At 40.0% G+C, this 18373-nt stretch overlaps 1 protein-coding gene across 1 annotated transcript in view; it reads left to right on the forward strand.

Moving 5' to 3' along the window:
* Nucleotides 1-18373, forward strand: part of RB1 (RB transcriptional corepressor 1) — a 1127793-nt gene that overhangs the window by 1091685 nt on the left and 17735 nt on the right. The window contains exon 28 of the mRNA XM_053708021.1: nt 15279-15418. Coding sequence (XP_053563996.1) covers nt 15279-15418 — 140 coding nt within the window. The remainder of the gene's footprint in view (nt 1-15278; nt 15419-18373) is intronic.

The raw sequence follows: 18373 nt of genomic DNA on the forward strand, positions 1-18373 counted from the left end.
AAGACGAAAGCTGAATATCCAATTTTAATGTCAGGAAGATTAGCAATTGTCTTATGAACAAAACCGAACAAGCCAAGATATGACCCTTAAAAGAACTAGAGGATATACCTTTATCCAAACCATCTTGAAGAAATTGGAGAATTCTAGGTATTCTAAAAGAATGCCAGCTAAAGCCCTGTTTCTCACACCATGAATGAAAAATCTTTCAAACCATGTGATAAAAGGAAATTTATGCTTACCTGATAAATTTATTTCTTTTACGATATGACGAGTCCACAGTTTTCATCCTTACTTGTGGGATTTATCCTCCTGCTAACAGGAAGTGGCAAAGAGCACCACAGCAGATCTGTATATATAGCTCGTCCCTTCCCTCCCAACCCAGTCATTCGACCGAAGTTAGGAAGAGAAAGGAAAAGCCAAAGGTGCGGTGGTGACTAAAGTTTAATAAAAAATATACCTGTCTTAAAAATGACAGGGTGGGCCGTGGACTCGTCATATTGTAAAAGAAATAAATTTATCAGGTAAGCATAAATTTCCTTTTCTTTTACAAAGATATGACGAGTCCACAGATGAAAGGGAGGGACAAGACAGGAACCTAAACGGAAGGCACCACTGCTTGAAGAACCTTTCTCCCAAAAACAGACGAAGCAAAAGTATCAAATTTGTAAAATTTGGAAAAAGTATGAAGAGACGACCAAGTCACAGCCTTGCAAATCTGTTCTACCGAAGCATCGTTTTTTAAAAGCCCATGAAGAGGACTTCCGGTGGGTGGTGTTCCAAGATGGCTGCATTCTTCTGAAGCTCTGAGAACCCTGGAGAAAGAAAACCTTTAAGCAGCTTGAACCTATTGCCATCTGCATATCTCTTGACAGCTACGTGTCCGAGAATTAAGGCGTATAGAGAAACTACCATCTTCTCTCCCACGGAAGTCATATTAAAAGTCGTTTGAGGTGTTCCGAAGTGGATAGAAACCTACTGCATTATACATGGACATTCTAATACTATATGAATGAATTTTGCTATTCTTACTGAACATTGCCAAATGCAGGACATGCTATCAGCCTTGAAAGCCCTGCTGCTTCCAGCGATTACTAAATTGGACACAGCTATGCAGCGACTGCTGGCAGAGACGCAAGCTCACAAGTCTCCATTTTTATCTGCGGAGCGCCATCTTTGGCCAGAGGCGCTGCACCACGAGGCGGCTAATACGTCTGTGACACTGATAATCCCTGGACAAGAAGAGAAAGGACGGGGAGTGGGTACCACGGAGCTCTTTATGACAACAGGTTCATTTGCAGTTACCAACTTACAAGAAGCAGCTAGCACATTCATGCAAAGACCACCTAGGAGGGCTGCAGCTAATCACGGAGGTGTGCTGAACAGGGATCATCATAATTGCCTTCCGAACCACCTAACAAAGGGTCGCTCCCCTCTTAGACATCGAGTTAACCGATTTCGCTTAAAGCTTCTGGGATGGCGTACCTGGCTAGATGATGGGAGCCTGCAGGAGTCTGACACAGCGTCACCCGTCTTACATGTGCGACTGCCGTATTGTCAGCCTGCCCCTTCTACAAATCAAAGTGGAATCGGTTAGATAGAGAGTGGATCTCTTGCAGATTCAGGATTTACCTAGACGATGGTTGTGTACAGCGGACACTCACTTGGATTATTTAGCCTTGAGGGTTCCTTCTCACGGCTCTCCATGTACTTTAACCAGTGTTTCCTTGGCTACGTCTTAACCTCTTAGTGTGTACTTATTGAGGTTACACTATGGCACTGGTCAATTCTTGTTATAAAACCCCAAAAACTGTCTTATAAATGGCCAAGAAATCATTTATTTAATTTTTTCCCCCTGTACCGGTTTGCTGAGTGCCGAGATACTTTGGTGGACAATGCCAAACTCTCAATGTAAGGTCCAAGTGTCACTAGTGAACTCACTACAGAAAAGTCATCTCTAAATGTTCAGAGAACGTTATGCGATGGGCAGGAGTACTGTATACTAATAACACTTCATTTTGTGGATTAGTGTCTAAGGGCCTTCCTACACTCCTACATACCAAATAAAATAAAAATAAAAAGAGAAAATTTGTGAACACCAAACTCCCTACGCTACAATCTACTATTAGAGGCAGAACAACACACTTCCCTTTCTGCAACACTATATTGAATCTGACATAGTGGATTGCACATGTTTTCCTTTAATCAAATGTTATACAGTTTCATAATAACTTGTCTGATGGGTCGAGGTATACTACATGCAACACATGCTAAACCCTAAAATGTAATGACTATGGGCTAAACCCTCAGATGTATATTCTATGGGTTAACTTATCGCACACCTTAACTAGGAACCTTACACATGGAGCTTCCGCTCTCAACACTTTCAATGACGCAGAGGGGGATTTAGTTACTTTAGCTACTTTGTTTTGTTAATTTCACTTTGATTGGGTAGCTTTTGGGGCTTCGTGTCACAGACCGCCTTGTACCCTAACCAAAGTTCCCTTAGTGTCACGCTGTTCCCGGGGTAGAGAGTCTATGATTTCTCACTTGCTATGTTAAGGCAATAATGTTTTACTGTCTTTGTATTATTTTTTTACTGCATAATTAGCTACTCCATATGCTACCACCATCCTACCCTGCGCCTATCTATAGTAACCCTGTTTGGGCTGTAGTATCAGTGACCATGCTGCGGACCTGCAGGGACAACCCCATGCTATACCCCTTAGTTCCTATAACATTGTACCACATCCTGAAATGCATGTCCTTGCCCAACTCCCCCCATAGCCCCCATCTCCTCCCCTGTACATCATGCTTATGGATACCTGCCTTAATTTATAAACAACCTTAGTTTGTTGAGCCCTACCTTTTAAGAACTGGTTATCAGTCAATATCTTTCCAGAGTTACAACAGTTATGTATGAGACCTGCAGGCACTCGTAGGGTTGTTTGACCATCCCGTATATCTGTTTGCCCTGGGTTCCATGGTACAGGCCCCAAAGTATTCCTTGCTCACTAGAACACGCACTATATTAGCACTCCATAAGACCCTAAAATTCTAATTATGAGGATACCTCACCCACTTGCTTTCCAGGGTGACATACATTTCCATAGTTTTAGTGGAGGGAGGTATTGGTTTTGTTTTAGTTTTATTTTTGTTTAGTTTATTATTGTTTAGTTTGTTATGTTAAAAATAAAACCCCCAACGTTGTGTACAAATGCTCTGCAAAAGGTTATCATTGACCCTGTAATTGAAAGTTGAAGATCCTGCATCAATATAACTTGCATACTGTCTGTTTGCCCTGTGTGGCACATTGATGTGGAATCTGCACAATTGTATACATTGTTGGATATAAATAAAAAAAAAAAAAAAAAGACCATGAAGAAGACACAGCCCTAGTAGAAGGAGCCGTAATTCTTTCAGGAGGCTGCTGTCCAGCAGTCTCATATGCCAGGCGGGTGATACTCTTCAGCCAAAAAGAAAGAGAGGTAGCCGTAGCTTTCTGACCCCTACGCTTTCCAGAAAAAACAATGAATAATGAAGATGATTTACGGAAATCCTTAGTCGCCTGCAAGTAAAACTTCAGGGCACAGACCACGTCCAAGTTATGCAACAGACGCTCCTTCTTAGGAGGATTAGGACATAAAGAAGGAACAACAATTTCCTGATTAATAATCTTATTTGAAACAACCTTAGGAAGGAACCCAGGTTTGGTACAAAAAAACACCTTATCAGAATGAAAGATAAGATAAGGCGAGTCACATTGTAGTGCTGAAAGCTCAGAAACTCTACGAGCAGAAGAAATAGCAACCAAAAACAAAACTTTCCAAGATAACAACTTAATATCTATGGAATGCATGGGTTCAAACGGAACCCCTTGTAGAACACTAAGAACTAAATTCAAACTCCAGGGTGGAGCAATTGGTCTAAACACAGGCTTAATTCTGGTTAGAGCCTGACAAAAAGACTGAACGTCTGGAACATCTGCCAAACGTTTGTGTAGCAAAATTGACAAAGCAGAAATTTGTCCCTTTAAGGAACTCGCTGATAACCCTTTCTCCAATCCTTCTTGGAGAAAAGACAGAATCCTGGGAATCCTAACCTTACTCCATGAGTAGCCTTTGGATTCACACCAAAAAAGATATTTACGCCATATCTTATGATAGATCTTTCTAGTGACAGGCTTACGAGCCTGAATCAACGTATCAATGACCGCATCAGTTCCCACTCCCCTGGATGAAAAGCCTGTCGGCTTAAATAGTCCGCTTCCCAGTTGTCCACTCCTGGGATGTAGATCGCTGACATAACAAGAGTGGGTCTCTGCCCATTGAATTATCTTGGATACTTCTGTCATTGCTAAGGAACTCCTCGTTCCTCCCTGATGATTGCTGTAAGCCACAGTCGTGATGTTGTCCGACTGGAATCTGATGAATTTGGCCGAAGCCAACTGAGGCCACGCCTGAAGCGAATTGAATATTGCTCTCAATTCCAGAATATTGATTGGAAGTAGAGACTCCGACTGAGTCTGGAAGTCCCTGAGCCTTCAGGGAATTCCAGACTGCACCCCAGCCCAGTAGACTGGCGTCCGTTGTCACTATCACCCACGAGGGTCTGCGGAAACACGTCCCTTGGGACAGATGATCCAGCGACAACCACCAAAGAAGAGAGTCTCTGGTCTCTTGATCCAGAATTATCTTTGGAGATCTTTGATCCAGATTTATCGGAGGAGATAAATTTGCATAGTCCCCATTCCACTGTCCGAGCATGCACAGTTGCAGTGGTCTGAGATGAAACCAAGCAAACGGAAAGATGTCCATTGCCGCCACCATCAATCCAATTACCTCCATACACTGAGCCACTAATGGTCGAGGATTGGACTGAAGGGCTCAGCATGTATTTTGAATTTCCGACTTTCTGACCTCTGTCAGAAATATTTTCATGTCTATAGAATCTTTCAGAGTTCCCAAGATGGGAACCCTTGTCTGAGGAATTAGTGAACTCTTTTCTAGGTTCACCTTCCATCCGTGAGTTCTCAGAAAGGACAACACTGTGTCTGTATGAGATTTCATCAGATGATAAGTTGACGCCTGAATCAAATTTCGTCCAGATATGGCGCCACTGCTATGCCCCGCGGCCTGAGAACCACCAGTAGGGACCCTAGAACCTTTGTGAAGATCCTGGGTGCTGTGGCCAACCTGAAAGGAAGAGCCACGAACTGAAAATGTTTGTCCAGGAAGGCAAACCTTAGGAACTAATGATGATCATTGTGGATAGGAATATAAAGGTATGCATCCTTCAAGTCCACGGTAGTCATATATTGACCCTCCTGGATCATTGGTAAAATTGTTCGGATGGTCTCCATCTTGAAGGATGGAACTCTGAGAAACTTTTTTATACTCTTGAGGTCTAAAATATGTCTGAACGTTCCTTCTTTTTTTGGGAAACACGAAAAGATTTGAGTAAAATCCCTGTCCCTGTTCTAATCTTGGAACAGGACGAATTACTCCCATAGTAGAGAGGTCTTTTACACAACGGAAGAATGCTTCTCTTTTTATCTGGTTTACAGACAATCGAGAGAGAAGAAATCTCCCTCTTGGAGGAAAATTTTTGAATTCCAGTTGATACCCGTTGGTCACGATTTCCAGTCCCCAGGGGTCCTGAACATCTCTTACCCAAGCCTGGGTAAAGAAAGAAAGTCTGCCCCCTACTAGATCCGGTCCCGGATCGAGGGCCATCCCTTCATGCTGTCTTTGTAGCAGCAGCGGGCTTCCGTCCCTTCATGCTGTCTTTGTAGCAGCAGCGGGCTTCTTGGGTTGCTTACCCTTGTTCCAAGCCTGGTTGGGTCTCCAGATGGACTTGGCCTGAGCTAAATTCCCTTCCTGCTTTGTGGAGGAAGAAGAGGGTACTCCTTTAAAATTCCGAAAGGAATGAAAATTATTTTGTTTACCCCTCATCTTAACAGACTTATCCTGAGGTAGAGCGTGACCTTTACCTCCAGTAATGTCAGAAATGATTTCCTTCAACTCAGGCCCGAATAGGGTCTTACCCTTGAAAGGAATAGCTAAGAGCTTTGATTTAGATGACACATCAGCAGACCACGATTTTAACCATAACGCTCTACACGCTAAAATGGCAAATCCTGCATTTTTCGCATCTGTAATAAAAGAATTAGCTAGCTTGAGAGCCCTAATTCTATCTAAAATGTCCTCTAAAGGGGTCTCAACCTTCAGAGACTCTTCTAGAGCATCAAACCAAAAAGCCGCTGCAGTAGTAACTGGAACAATGCGGGCTGTTGGTTGTAAAAGGAAACCCTGATGAATAAATAATTTCTTTAGAAGACCCTCTAACTTCTTATCTATAGGGTCTTTGAAAGCACAACTGTCCTCAATAGGGATAGTTGGACGCTTGGCCAGGGTAGATATAGCTCCCTCCACCTTAGGGACAGTCTGCCAAGAGTCCCGAATGGTGTCTGATATGGGATACATTTTCTTGAAATTAGGAGGAGGAGAGAACGGTATACCCGGTCTGTCCCATTCCTTCTTTATAATCTCCGAAATTCTTTTAGGAACCGGAAAAATATCAGTGTAAGCGGGTACTTCTAGATATTTGTCCATTTTACACAATTTCTCTGGTGGTACCATAATAGGGTCACAGTCATCCAGAGTCTCTAAGACCTCCCGAAGTAACAGGCGGAGATGTTATAGCTTAAATTTAAAGGACATGACGTCCGAATCTGTCTGAGGTAACATACTTCCTGGGTCCGAAAGTTCTCCCTCAGACAAAAGTTCCCTGACCCCCAACTCGGAGCCCTGTGAGGGTACATCGGAAATAGCCAACAAAGCATCAGAGGACTCAGTATTCACATTAATTCCTGTCCTACTGCGTTTACCCTGTAACACTGGTAACTTAGATAATACCTCTGTAAGGGTAGTTGACATAACTGCAGCCATATCCTGCAGAGTAAACGCTAAACGATTATATATAACAATTCAATTTGACCAAAAATTATTGCACCCTATAAGTAAAGGTGAAATTACCCTCTAAGAGACATTTTAATTAAAAAAATATATATTTTAACAATGAAAATGACCCCTACACCTCGCCATAGCTCTGCTGTGGCGCCTACCTGCCCTCAGGGTACTGAAAATTGACTCAACAACGATCCGGTGACTGGAAAACAACTTTAGGCCCCACCGGAGCTAATGCCTGCTGACTTCTTAGTGAGAGAAAACTGTGCGTCTGAGCGTGCGAAATAGGCCCCGCCCATCATGGATGTCGTCTCAACAGTCTGCCTAACCGCATGGGAAGCGGTTTGAAAAAGAAAAGCCATGTGGCCCCCTGTACATATAATCCTCTAACAAATAACTGCAGCACTACTGACCTTAAATACTAAATATATACATGTCAAGCTGCCTCTCCCAGTGTCAAGCCCCAATACAGATATGCAAACCGTAATAGCAATATGTATAAAACACAGGAATTTCAGTAACACCCTCAGTGATACAGGTCTACTGCTTACCCCTTCCCATGCAGGGAAAAATGTCAGCCAGTTCTGATATAACAAGTCTCCTCAGAAATAAAAGACTGAACATACCTCAATGCTGCTTGTAGCATGACACTGTTCTCCACACTGAAGATTTCTCTTGCACTACCTTCAGAAGCTTTGTGGGAACCAAAATGGATCTTAGTTACGTCTGCTAAGATCATCAACCTCAGGGCAGAAAAATTTCTTCATTCACCTCACTTTAACTCTTCCTATTACTAACACAGGCAAAGAGAAATACTGGGTTGGGAGGGAAGGGAGGAGCTATATATACAGCTCTGCTGGGGTGCTCTTTGCCACTTCCTGTTAGCAGGAGGATAAATCCCACAAGTAAGGATGAAATCCGTGGACTCGTCATATCTTTGTAAAAGAAATCTTGTCACGGGTTTACAGATCTTAATTAAGGTTTTAATCACAGAATCAGTTAAAACCTCTCTGTTTTAAAACTAGGCGTTCATTCTCCAAGCCATCAAGTTGAGAAACTTGAGATCTTAATAAAAATAGTGACCTTGAGATAGGCCGTGGTGCAGAGGAAGAGATGACGGAGGACAACTGGACATCTGCATTAGATCTGCAATCCCAAGTAATGCGAAGCCAAGCTGAAGCAATCAGAATTACTGATGACAGCTCCTGCTTGATGCAGGCTAATTATCTTGGCAACATACCAGTTTGTGGGAAAATCGAATCAAGACAAAACGACCAAGGAACTACTAGAGCATCCATAAAATTTCTGGGAAGCTTGTTTTTTAAATGAAAAGCTATCTTTCTACAGTCTGATTGAAAACCTCAAGATGAATAGGCCACTCCCTAGGAAGAGATTGATGACTAAGAAAATTTGCTTCCCAATTGCTCACTCCTGAAATATGAACTGCAGAAATTATACACAGTTTGCTCTCTGCCCAAGTCAACATTTGGGAGTCCTTCCTCATCTCTAGGGAACTGCTGTGACATTGTCAAATTGAAAACATAGATAATTGTCTCTTTTCAGAAATGGCCATCTCTGAAGGCCCTGAAGATTGCACATTGTTCCAGAATTTTTATTGGTAACCTCGTCTCCTGAGACCAAACTCCCTGTGCTCTCCTGAGCCCCCAAACTGCACCTCAACCCAAAATATGTGTCTGTCGTTACAACGGTCAAGATTGGATGAACAAATGATGCCCCTGAAAAATTAACTGGTGATTTATCTACCAGGAAATATATTGTCTTGCTGTAGGATCCAAAAGGAATAGCATCTGATGTTACTATCATAAGACGTAACGCCTCCATGCAAAGAGCTACCATAGAAAAAAGAGCTGACTGAAGACATGAACAAGCTATCTGCAATTATCATTAGACCAACATGAACAAGCTATCTGCAATTATCATTGGACCAACATCTCCATGCAAATAGCTACCGTAGAAAAAAGAACTGACTGAAGACTTGTTTAAGCTATCTATAACTTCATCCTCTCTTGATCTGTCAAAGAAAGTCTCATAGAGGTTGATTCTATATTGACACCTAGGAAAGAAACTCTGGTTAGAGGAGAAAGAAAACTCTTTGGAAAAATTATTCTACAACCATGCTTTTAAAGAAACAAGAGGCTGTTGGTATGAGATACTGCTAAAGTTAAAGGTATCGTCCATGTAAGAACCACCAAAATACACTTAGCTCTTATTACAGACAAGGGAGTTCCTAGAACCTTCATAATAATTCTGGGAATAGTAGTCAGACCAAGTCGAAGAGCAACAATCTGAACATGTGTGTCCTGAAAAGGTAAATCTTAGGGAACTGGTGATGACCCTTGTGGTTTGGAATATGAAGGTAAGCATCCTTCAAATCTATCGTAGACATGAACTGCCCCTGTTGAACAAGAGGTAGAATAGTCCGAATTGTTTCAATCTTGACAGTAACCCTGAAAAATCTGTTTAAAGTCTTTTAATTCACAATAGGCCTGTAAGTTCCCTCCTCCTTGGAAACAATAAAGAGGTTGGAATAAAACCCCTGGTCTTGTTCCGATACTGATATTTGGACTCAGTAGAACATGATACAGGAGAAACCTTCCATGAGGATTCCTCGATTTGAAGCCTATTCTGTATCCCATGCAAACTATATTTAGAACCCATGGATCCTTGAATAGATTGAGACTTAATTTGCCCCCTACCAGAAACTCTCGTGATTGGGGGGCCCTGACTTGGTTGCAGAAGAATTATTATGGCTTATTTGATTGTGTAGCCTTATTCCAATTAGAATTGGACTGCCATGAGGATCTAGTAGAATACTACTTATGTGAAGAGGAGGATTATTGTTGGTTCCTAGATTGAGGAAAGCAACAAAAATGGCTTTTTGCCCTATTCTTTTCCTTAGAATTCTTATCATGAGGGAGAAATAATCCTTTCCCTCTAGTCACAGTAGAGATAATGGCATCAAGACCAGGCCCAAACAAAATCTTTCCCTGAAAGCTCAATTTTAATTTCAACCACAAGGCCCTTCTGGTCAAAACTGCTAAAGCCATATTTTTTATGTTTATCATAATAATGTCAACAATAGCATCACAAATTAAATAATTTGCTGACCTAAGACGTTTCAAACAATGTTGAACATATTCATCAACAGAATCATCGGACAACTGCTCAGATAGTCACACCAAAGAGTAGAAGCTGCTGCAGCACAAGCAATACTGATCGCTGGCCTAAACAGAGAACCTGTTTGCTGAGAAGCCCTTCTATGATAGGACTCCAACTTTCCATCCATAGGGTCTTTGAAAGAAGTACTATCTTCTTAAGGAATAGTAGTGTTTAGCTAAAGTAGAAATAGCACCATCCACCTGGGGCATTGTTTTCCAAAGTTTAATGCTAGTAGCATGTAAAGGAAACCTCCTTTTAAATTGTAAAGCTGGATTTAAAGAAAATACTCTTTAGTAATTATTTCAGAAATAGCCTCTGGAACCGAAATACTACAGGAGACTTAGCAGTGGGTTTGAAAATCAAATTCAATTGCTTTATTGATTGTTCCTCAGGAGCTTTAGGATTTTGAACGCCTAAAGTACAAAAACTTCCTTCAAAGGTAAATGAAGATGAACAAGCTTAAAGGGACAGTTCACTCTAAAATTGTTCTTTCCTTGAATTTGTTCCCCATGACTTGTTATACCAGCTGCAGCATATAAATGTATGAGAAATTGCTCATTTATGCTTCTTTTTGCAAACGAAATAGCTGGATTTGGTCTATAAAAACCACAGCCCATCAAAATATGCTTTATCTCTTCCTCCTCCCACTGGGGGAAAAACTGCTGGCTGTGTTCACATAGTTTCTCAATAGCCTATACCTAGGTATAGAAACTTTAGTATAGGTTGGGATATTACAAGCTAAATCAGCTATTTCAAATGCCAATAAAAAGGATAATGAGCTATTTCTAAACAATTTAATATACTCTAGCAGGTAAAATTAGGTAAATTATTTTTTGGGTAAATTGTCCCTTTAAACATGAAAGAGGGAGGCATATGTGTCCTGATCATCTGAAATTATTTCACCCTTAGAAGACAGATCTGAGGATTTAGATTCTCAAATATTGAGAAACTGCTTAGCTGATCTTATTTGATTCAGAAATGCTAGAAATGTTTTCAGAAATGGACCCCTTGCGTTTACTTAGAGGAGGCATAACCGCCAACATCTCAGAAATAGTTGAGTGGTCAAAATCCTTAAAGGGACAGTCAACACCAGAATTTTTGTTGTTTAAAAAGAAAGATAATCCCTTTATTACCCATTCTCCAGTTTTGCATAACAAACACAGTTATAATAATACACGTTTTACCTCTGTAATTATCTTGTATCTAAGCTTCTGCTGACTGCCCCCTTATTTCAGTTCTTTTGACAGACATGCAGTTTAGCCAATCAGTGCTCACTCCTAGGTCACTTTACGTGCATGAGCTCAATGTTATCTATATGAAACATGTGAACTAATGCCCTCTAGTGGTCAAAATGTATTCAGATTAGAGGCAGTCTTCAAGGTCTAAGAAATTAGCATATGAACTTCCTAGTTTTAGCGTTCAACTAAGAATACCAAGAGAATAAAGCAAAATTGGTGATAAAAGTAAATTTGGAAGTATTTAAAACAAAAAAAAAAGTAAATTGGGAAGTTGTTTAAAATTGCATGCCCTATTTAAAAAATGAAAGTTTTTTTTGTACTTGACTGTCCCTTTAAATTTTGGAGCAAAATTTGAAGAACTCCCTTGTATAGAGCAAACAGATGGAGGACAGATTCCATTAGGGGCAAGAGCAGCATAAGACTGATTAGAATGCATAAGGTGATCCATGCAAAGATTGCAGGAGGAGATACAGGCGTAAGCTTGCAGAAATCTCATTTAAAAAGTGATCTACCCTAAAGGATCATCATTGAAAGTAGTGGGGACAGTTCCAGGATGCTTCACCATACAGAAGAAAATAATATAGACAAAGCAAAACCACAGAATCAAGATATGGGAGACGATTATTTGCTTCATTCTTTTGGTAGCCTTTGTTGAAAAGAATACCTAGGTAGACCCAGGAGCAGCGCACTACTGGGAGCTAGCTACTAATTGGTGGCTGCACATATATATATGCCTCTCCCAGTAGTGCAATGCTGCTCCTTAAACAAAGGATGCCAAGAGAATGAAGCAGATTTGATGAGACATAAAAGTTGTTTAAAAACACATTCTCTATCTGATTCATGAAAGAAAAAAATTGGGTTTCATGTTCCTTTAAGGGATTTAAAATATAAGACTCTGAATTGATTGAAGTACGAAATGCAGCAGAGACCCTCTAACAATTAACATTAAAGCTAAGGATATCTTAACCCCTCCAACAATCCAAAGAGGCTGAGCAACACAGAGGTGTGAGTTAATCAGGAGAGGGAGTAGCTGAACTAGTACGGCGGTAAAAAATAACTCCCGCACTAATTTGAGATGGGAACATGGCTCAAGCACGCCAGCAGAAACGGCACGCGCTAACAAGAGCACACTAAAACTAAAACAAAAAAGAATGCCAATGCTCTCTACATAGAAGCTCTGAAAAAGACTATAAAGGCCGACGTGCACTAGCTCTTCATAAAAACGCCCAAACTAAGAAAAGCCAACACGCACAAACTCACCAGAGCATCCAAAAAGACGCACTCTAAACTCCAATGCCTCATTTGCTATCAAAAATAAAATGCATAGAAATAATTTTATATTGCCCAAAATAGGATGTTATAATAAATGTCTGTGTAACAAGTAATCCTCTGGCTATTGGGTACCATAGAACAGATGTACCTACTAATAGCCTGCAGGCTATGTGAGTGCAGTATGTAACCACTTACCTGACAAGCACCCACTTTTCTGTGCTTACCAGCTTCAGAAGAAAACTGTTCACAGTAGATAGCCCATTCATGTGCTTAACACATATCAGTATATGATCTAAATGTGGAATATATTGATTACCTAATAGGAGAAGGCTGAGACCAGTCCCCATGATTCTGACTAACTCCTCACTGGGAGTGATTATGTCACTACCCAATACTCCAATTTCCCCTCTGTGCCAAGTAGTAGCTCTCTGGTGGGACAAATGGGCCTCAAATCAGTCCAAGGGCCCTTCAATGAAGAATCTAGAGCCTCTCAATTCTTCACCTTCAATATAAGACTGGCTTATCAGTGAGGTTGGGAGGGTTTAAGGGCTCTTGGAGTTTTGGGAATCCAAAGAGTAATGACTCTTGTACTCTCTCCACCTATGAAAGAAACATAAACAAACGAGTCCTGTTAGTTGCATTTAACCCTTTCGTGCCGGGGTTAACGTGTCTACATCAGAAAAACTTCTGATGTAAACAAATTGAAATCACGTGATCACAAGATTTGAATGATGGGATTTCATCGGTGGGGGGAGTCCCTATGATGCTAGGCACTCCCTCCAGACCGCAATCTCATCAGGGAAGCGCCAGTGGCTTCAGGAAAGCCAAGCGTTTAGGACGTTGTATTTTGTCCATCGGTGCTAAAGCCCAGCAACATTCGGTCGGAATACAACGTTCTAACGTGTTAAAAGGTTAAAGTCTGATCTTTATCCAATCCTATAGATAATTTTATCTATTTCATTAATTTTAAACATTTTTCATTGACTCCCCTGTAAAATATCTTTATTTCTGAATCTACTAGCGAACCTGCAATCGTAAATCATTGTTCAAGCAATACTCATTTTCTGAAGGGGAAAAAAAACTTTTCTCCTGAGCTTAAATTAATTTGCAACTTCCAAACAAACTATAAAAGTATTAATCATATATAGCAGTGTTTATAAAATTCTTTCCAGATTTAACATAATAATTATGTGTAGTAACACAACTTATGCTTATTTGCTCCATTTTCCTGTCATTAGTCTGAAAAGAGTGGGGTTTCCTTGCACATATCTGTCCCTTATTAACCTCAGCAGAGATAAGTAAATGAACTTCAAGTCAGTGTTATCAGCTGTGTCTATTCCAGTCGGCAGGTGGTGGAAAGAATTGGACCTCTGCATAACAGCTGCAGCAAAAAAAGTTGTTAATGCATTCAGAACCATTTCACTCTCACCTACTATGTTAATTTATTGTATGACTGCAGAAATAGCTTAGTTACAATGTGTTCTACTTTCCCTTTAACAGTGTTTCCCTACTTTTTTTCCAGGTCAATCAGTTAGTGTCTGAGTCACTGATTAGCACAGGCAGGGAAATATATATAATCTGGTTTATTTGGCAGCACTTTAGGGCTGAGGTTAAGAAACACTGCTGTATAAGTACAAGATGCCATACACAGCAGATTTGCACAGTGTGTGTTTTATTAAAGGGATATAGAACAGTAAAGCATGCTAGACATTATGATGTATTCAAAGATTAGCCTTAGAATAATATGAAGATCTATTTTAACAGTTATATTATTTGTTTAAATATTGAGTTTTCATAAAGTAATGGGTGCCATTGTGTTGAAACTTATGTTCCCCCTTATCTATCTCTTCTGCTGAGCATAATTGGGGACATAGATAAAACAGGCAATAAAAGACACACTGCAAATAAGGTTATGTGGAACATAAGGTTGTTAAATTAATTATCTAACAGGGTCTCCACATAGCCTTATTTGGTTTCTTTTATTGCCTAATTTATATCTGTCCCTCAGCATGAAGGCTAGATAAGAGGAAAAAGAGTTAAAACCTGGCCGTGCCTGTTACTTTATAGAAACTCAGTGGGATTTTGAAAACCAACAATCAATTTAAATTACAGGAAAAGGGGATAAAATAATGAATATATATTGCAAAGTTGTTTACACATAATTAAAGATGTTATATTACAATTTTATACTGTTTAACATGTAATATTTAACTTAGCATTAAAGGGACACTGAACCCACATGTTTTCTTTTGTGATTCATATAGAGCATGCAATTTTAAGCAACTTTCTAATTTACTCCAATTATCAATTTTTCTTCGTTCTCTTGCTATCTTAATTTGAAAAAGGCATCTAAGCTTTTTTTGGTTCAGTACTCTAGACAGCACGTTTTTATTGGTGGATGAATTTATCCACCAATCACCAAGGACAACCCAGGTTTTTCACCAAAAATGGGCCGGCATCTAAACTTACATTCTTGCATTTCAAATAAAGATACCAAGAGAATGAAGAAAATTTGATAATAGGAGTTAAAATTTCATGCTCTATCTGAATCACGGAAGAAAAAAAATTGGATTCAGTGTCCCTTTAAGGATGGATGATTTTTATCTGTTTATCATCATTTTAGCCTGCAGAGAAATTTCAAAAAATAAACCAGATGGTAAGCAGTAGCGAGAGACCTATGAAGAGGAGTGCCGACAACCCTGCTCCTAAACCTCTAAAGAAACTTCGCTTTGATATGGATGGACAAGATGAAGCCGATGGAAGGTATAGCTTTTATCTCTCTCTCTCTCTCTATATATATATATATATATATATATATATATATATATATATATATATATATAATCTAACTATATATATCTATATCTATCTATATATATATATATATATATATATATATATACACAGTGGGGCAAAAAAGTATTTAGTCAGCCACCAATTGTGCAAGTTCTCCCACTTAAGAAGATGAGAGGCCTGTAATTTTCATCATAGGTATACCTCAAGTATGAGAGACAAAATGTGGAAGCAAATCCAGACAATCACATTGTCTGATTTGGAAAGAATTTATTTGTATATTATGGTGGAAAATAAGTATTTGATCACCTACAAACAAGCAAGATTTCTGTCTCTCACAGACCTGTATCTTCTTTAAGAGGCTCCTCTGTCCTCCACTCATTACCTGTATTAATGGCACCTGTTTGAACTTATCAGTATAAAAGACACCTGTCCACAACCTCAAACAGTCACACTCCAAACTCCACTATGGTGAAGACCAAAGAGCTGTCGAAGGACACCAGAAACAAAATTGTAGACCTGCACCAGGCTGGGAAGACTGAATCTGCAATAGGCTAGCAGCTTGGTGTGAAGAAATCAACTGTGGGAGCAATAATTAGAAAATGGAAGACATACAAGACCACTGATAATCTCTCTCGATCTGGGGCTCCACGCAAGATCTCACCCCATGGGGTCAAAATGATCACAAGAACGGTGAGCAAACATCCCAGAACCACACGGGGGGACCTAGTGAATGACCTGCAGAGAGCTGGGACCAACGTAACAAAGGCTACCATCAGTAACACACTACGCCGCCAGGGACTCAGATCCTGCAGTGCCAGACGTGTCCCCCTGCTTAAGCCAGTACATGTCAGGGCTGTCTGAAGTATGCTAGAGAGCATTTGGATGATCCAGAAGCGGATTGGGAGAATGTCATGTGGTCAGATGAAACCAAAGTAGAACTGTTTGGTAGAAACACAACTCGTCGTGTTTGGAGGAGAGAGAATGATGAGTTGCAACCAAAGAACACTATACCTACTGTGAAGCATGGGGGTGGCAACATCATGCTTTGGGGCTGTTTCTCTGCAAAGGGAACAGGACGACTAATCAGTGTACATGAAAGAATGAATGGGGCCATGTATCGTGAGATTTTGAGTGCAAACCTCCTTCCATCAGCAAGGGCATTGAAGATGAAACGTGGCTGGGTCTTTCAGCTTGACAATGATCCCAAACACACCGCCCGGGCAACGACGGAGTGGCTTCGTAAGAAGCATTTCAAGGTCCTGGAGTGCCCTAGCCAGTCTCCAGATCTCAACCCCATAGAAAACCTTTGGAGAGAGTTGAAAGTCTGTGTTGTCCAGCGACAGCCCCAAAACATCACTGCTCTAGAGTAGATCTGCATGCAGGAATGGGCCAGCATACCAGCAACAGTGTGTGACAACCTTGTGAAGACTTACAGAAAACGTTTGACCTCTGTCATTGCCAACAAAGGATATATAACAAAGTATTGAGATGAACTTTTGATATTGACCAAATACTTATTTTCCACCATAATTTGCAAATAATTTTTTTCCAAATCAGACAATGTGATTGTCTGGATTTGTTTCCACATTTTTTCTCTCATAGTTGAGGTATACCTATGATGAAAATTACAGGCCTCTCTCATCTTCTTAAGTGGGAGAACTTGCACAATTGGTGACTGACTAAATACTTTTTTGCCCCACTATATATATATATATATATATATATATATCAAATTAATACCAGCTGCTTAAGGGAATTAATTAAAATATAAGAAGCGCAAAAGACCACATCACAATCCAACAGGACTTCTGGTGCACTGAGACTCAAAATAAATACATTATATTAACTGAGGAAAGTACAGAAAGTGAGCCTTAAACCAGCACTTACTCACGTTCACAAACATTAATTTGTTAGGTGGGTGATAGTTAACAACATCAGGAGTCTTTACTCAATCTTAGTGAATATCACCCTTTAATATTGCAAATTGATCATCAAAATAGGCATCATCTTACTGTAATCCTAAAAAGCCTCTGCTAAGAACACTGCTGTGTAATTTCCTCAAGTTCACAATAATCTCTGCCAAGTTCTTAGTTAAAGTTCTTTCTAGATCAATATCCTATTCAGGCAGAAACTATAAAGCAAGTAGAAAATTCAGTCATATCGCTTTAAATCCACTAATTCACTCGCAATATGCAGCAGTAATGTAACATAAAGTATCTAAGCAGAGACTCACCAAACCCCCTATGCACTTATTAATCCATATAGCAAGTATTCCCAGAGTGTAAAATAAGAAACAGGTCACCACAGAACTGGCATTTCTACTGAAAACACAAGTTGCTCACCGGACCATCACTACATGCCAAGCGGGAGTGATGTCTCACTTGACAGCTACATTTGGCTATTTTTCACTGTAACTGGTCCACCCAGAGCATCTCCACTCACCGGACCGCTCAATCTATTGCCCCTTGTCCAGGCAATTCTCCACAGACAGAGAACTTGACAGAGATTATTGTGGATTTGTGGAAATTGCACAGTAGTGTTCTTAGCAGAGGTTTTATATGATTTTAGTTAGAAGATGCCTATTTTGTCCTTTGTTTCTGGAATTTATATATTTACATCACAGAACCAAATATATAATGGAATCCAAAATTTTGCACATGTCAAATATATATGAATCATAATTCTGTCAGACACATACAGATGCCAAAGTGGTAACGCGCAAGAAAACAACCTTTTGTCCTTGAGATATGTGTACAAAAAATAGATGACGTCACACAAAAACAAGTTTTAATAATATGTTGCTTTACTGGTAGGTTATATTTTGTAGGATACAAAATGCTAATATAATCACACAAACATAGGTGTACATAACATATTGTGAACACAGAAAGTGCTACCAGTTCGGGTATTGCCAAGTAAGGC

Source organism: Bombina bombina, chromosome 3 (assembly GCF_027579735.1).
Source record: "Bombina bombina isolate aBomBom1 chromosome 3, aBomBom1.pri, whole genome shotgun sequence".
Taxonomy (NCBI): Eukaryota; Metazoa; Chordata; class Amphibia; order Anura; family Bombinatoridae; genus Bombina; species Bombina bombina.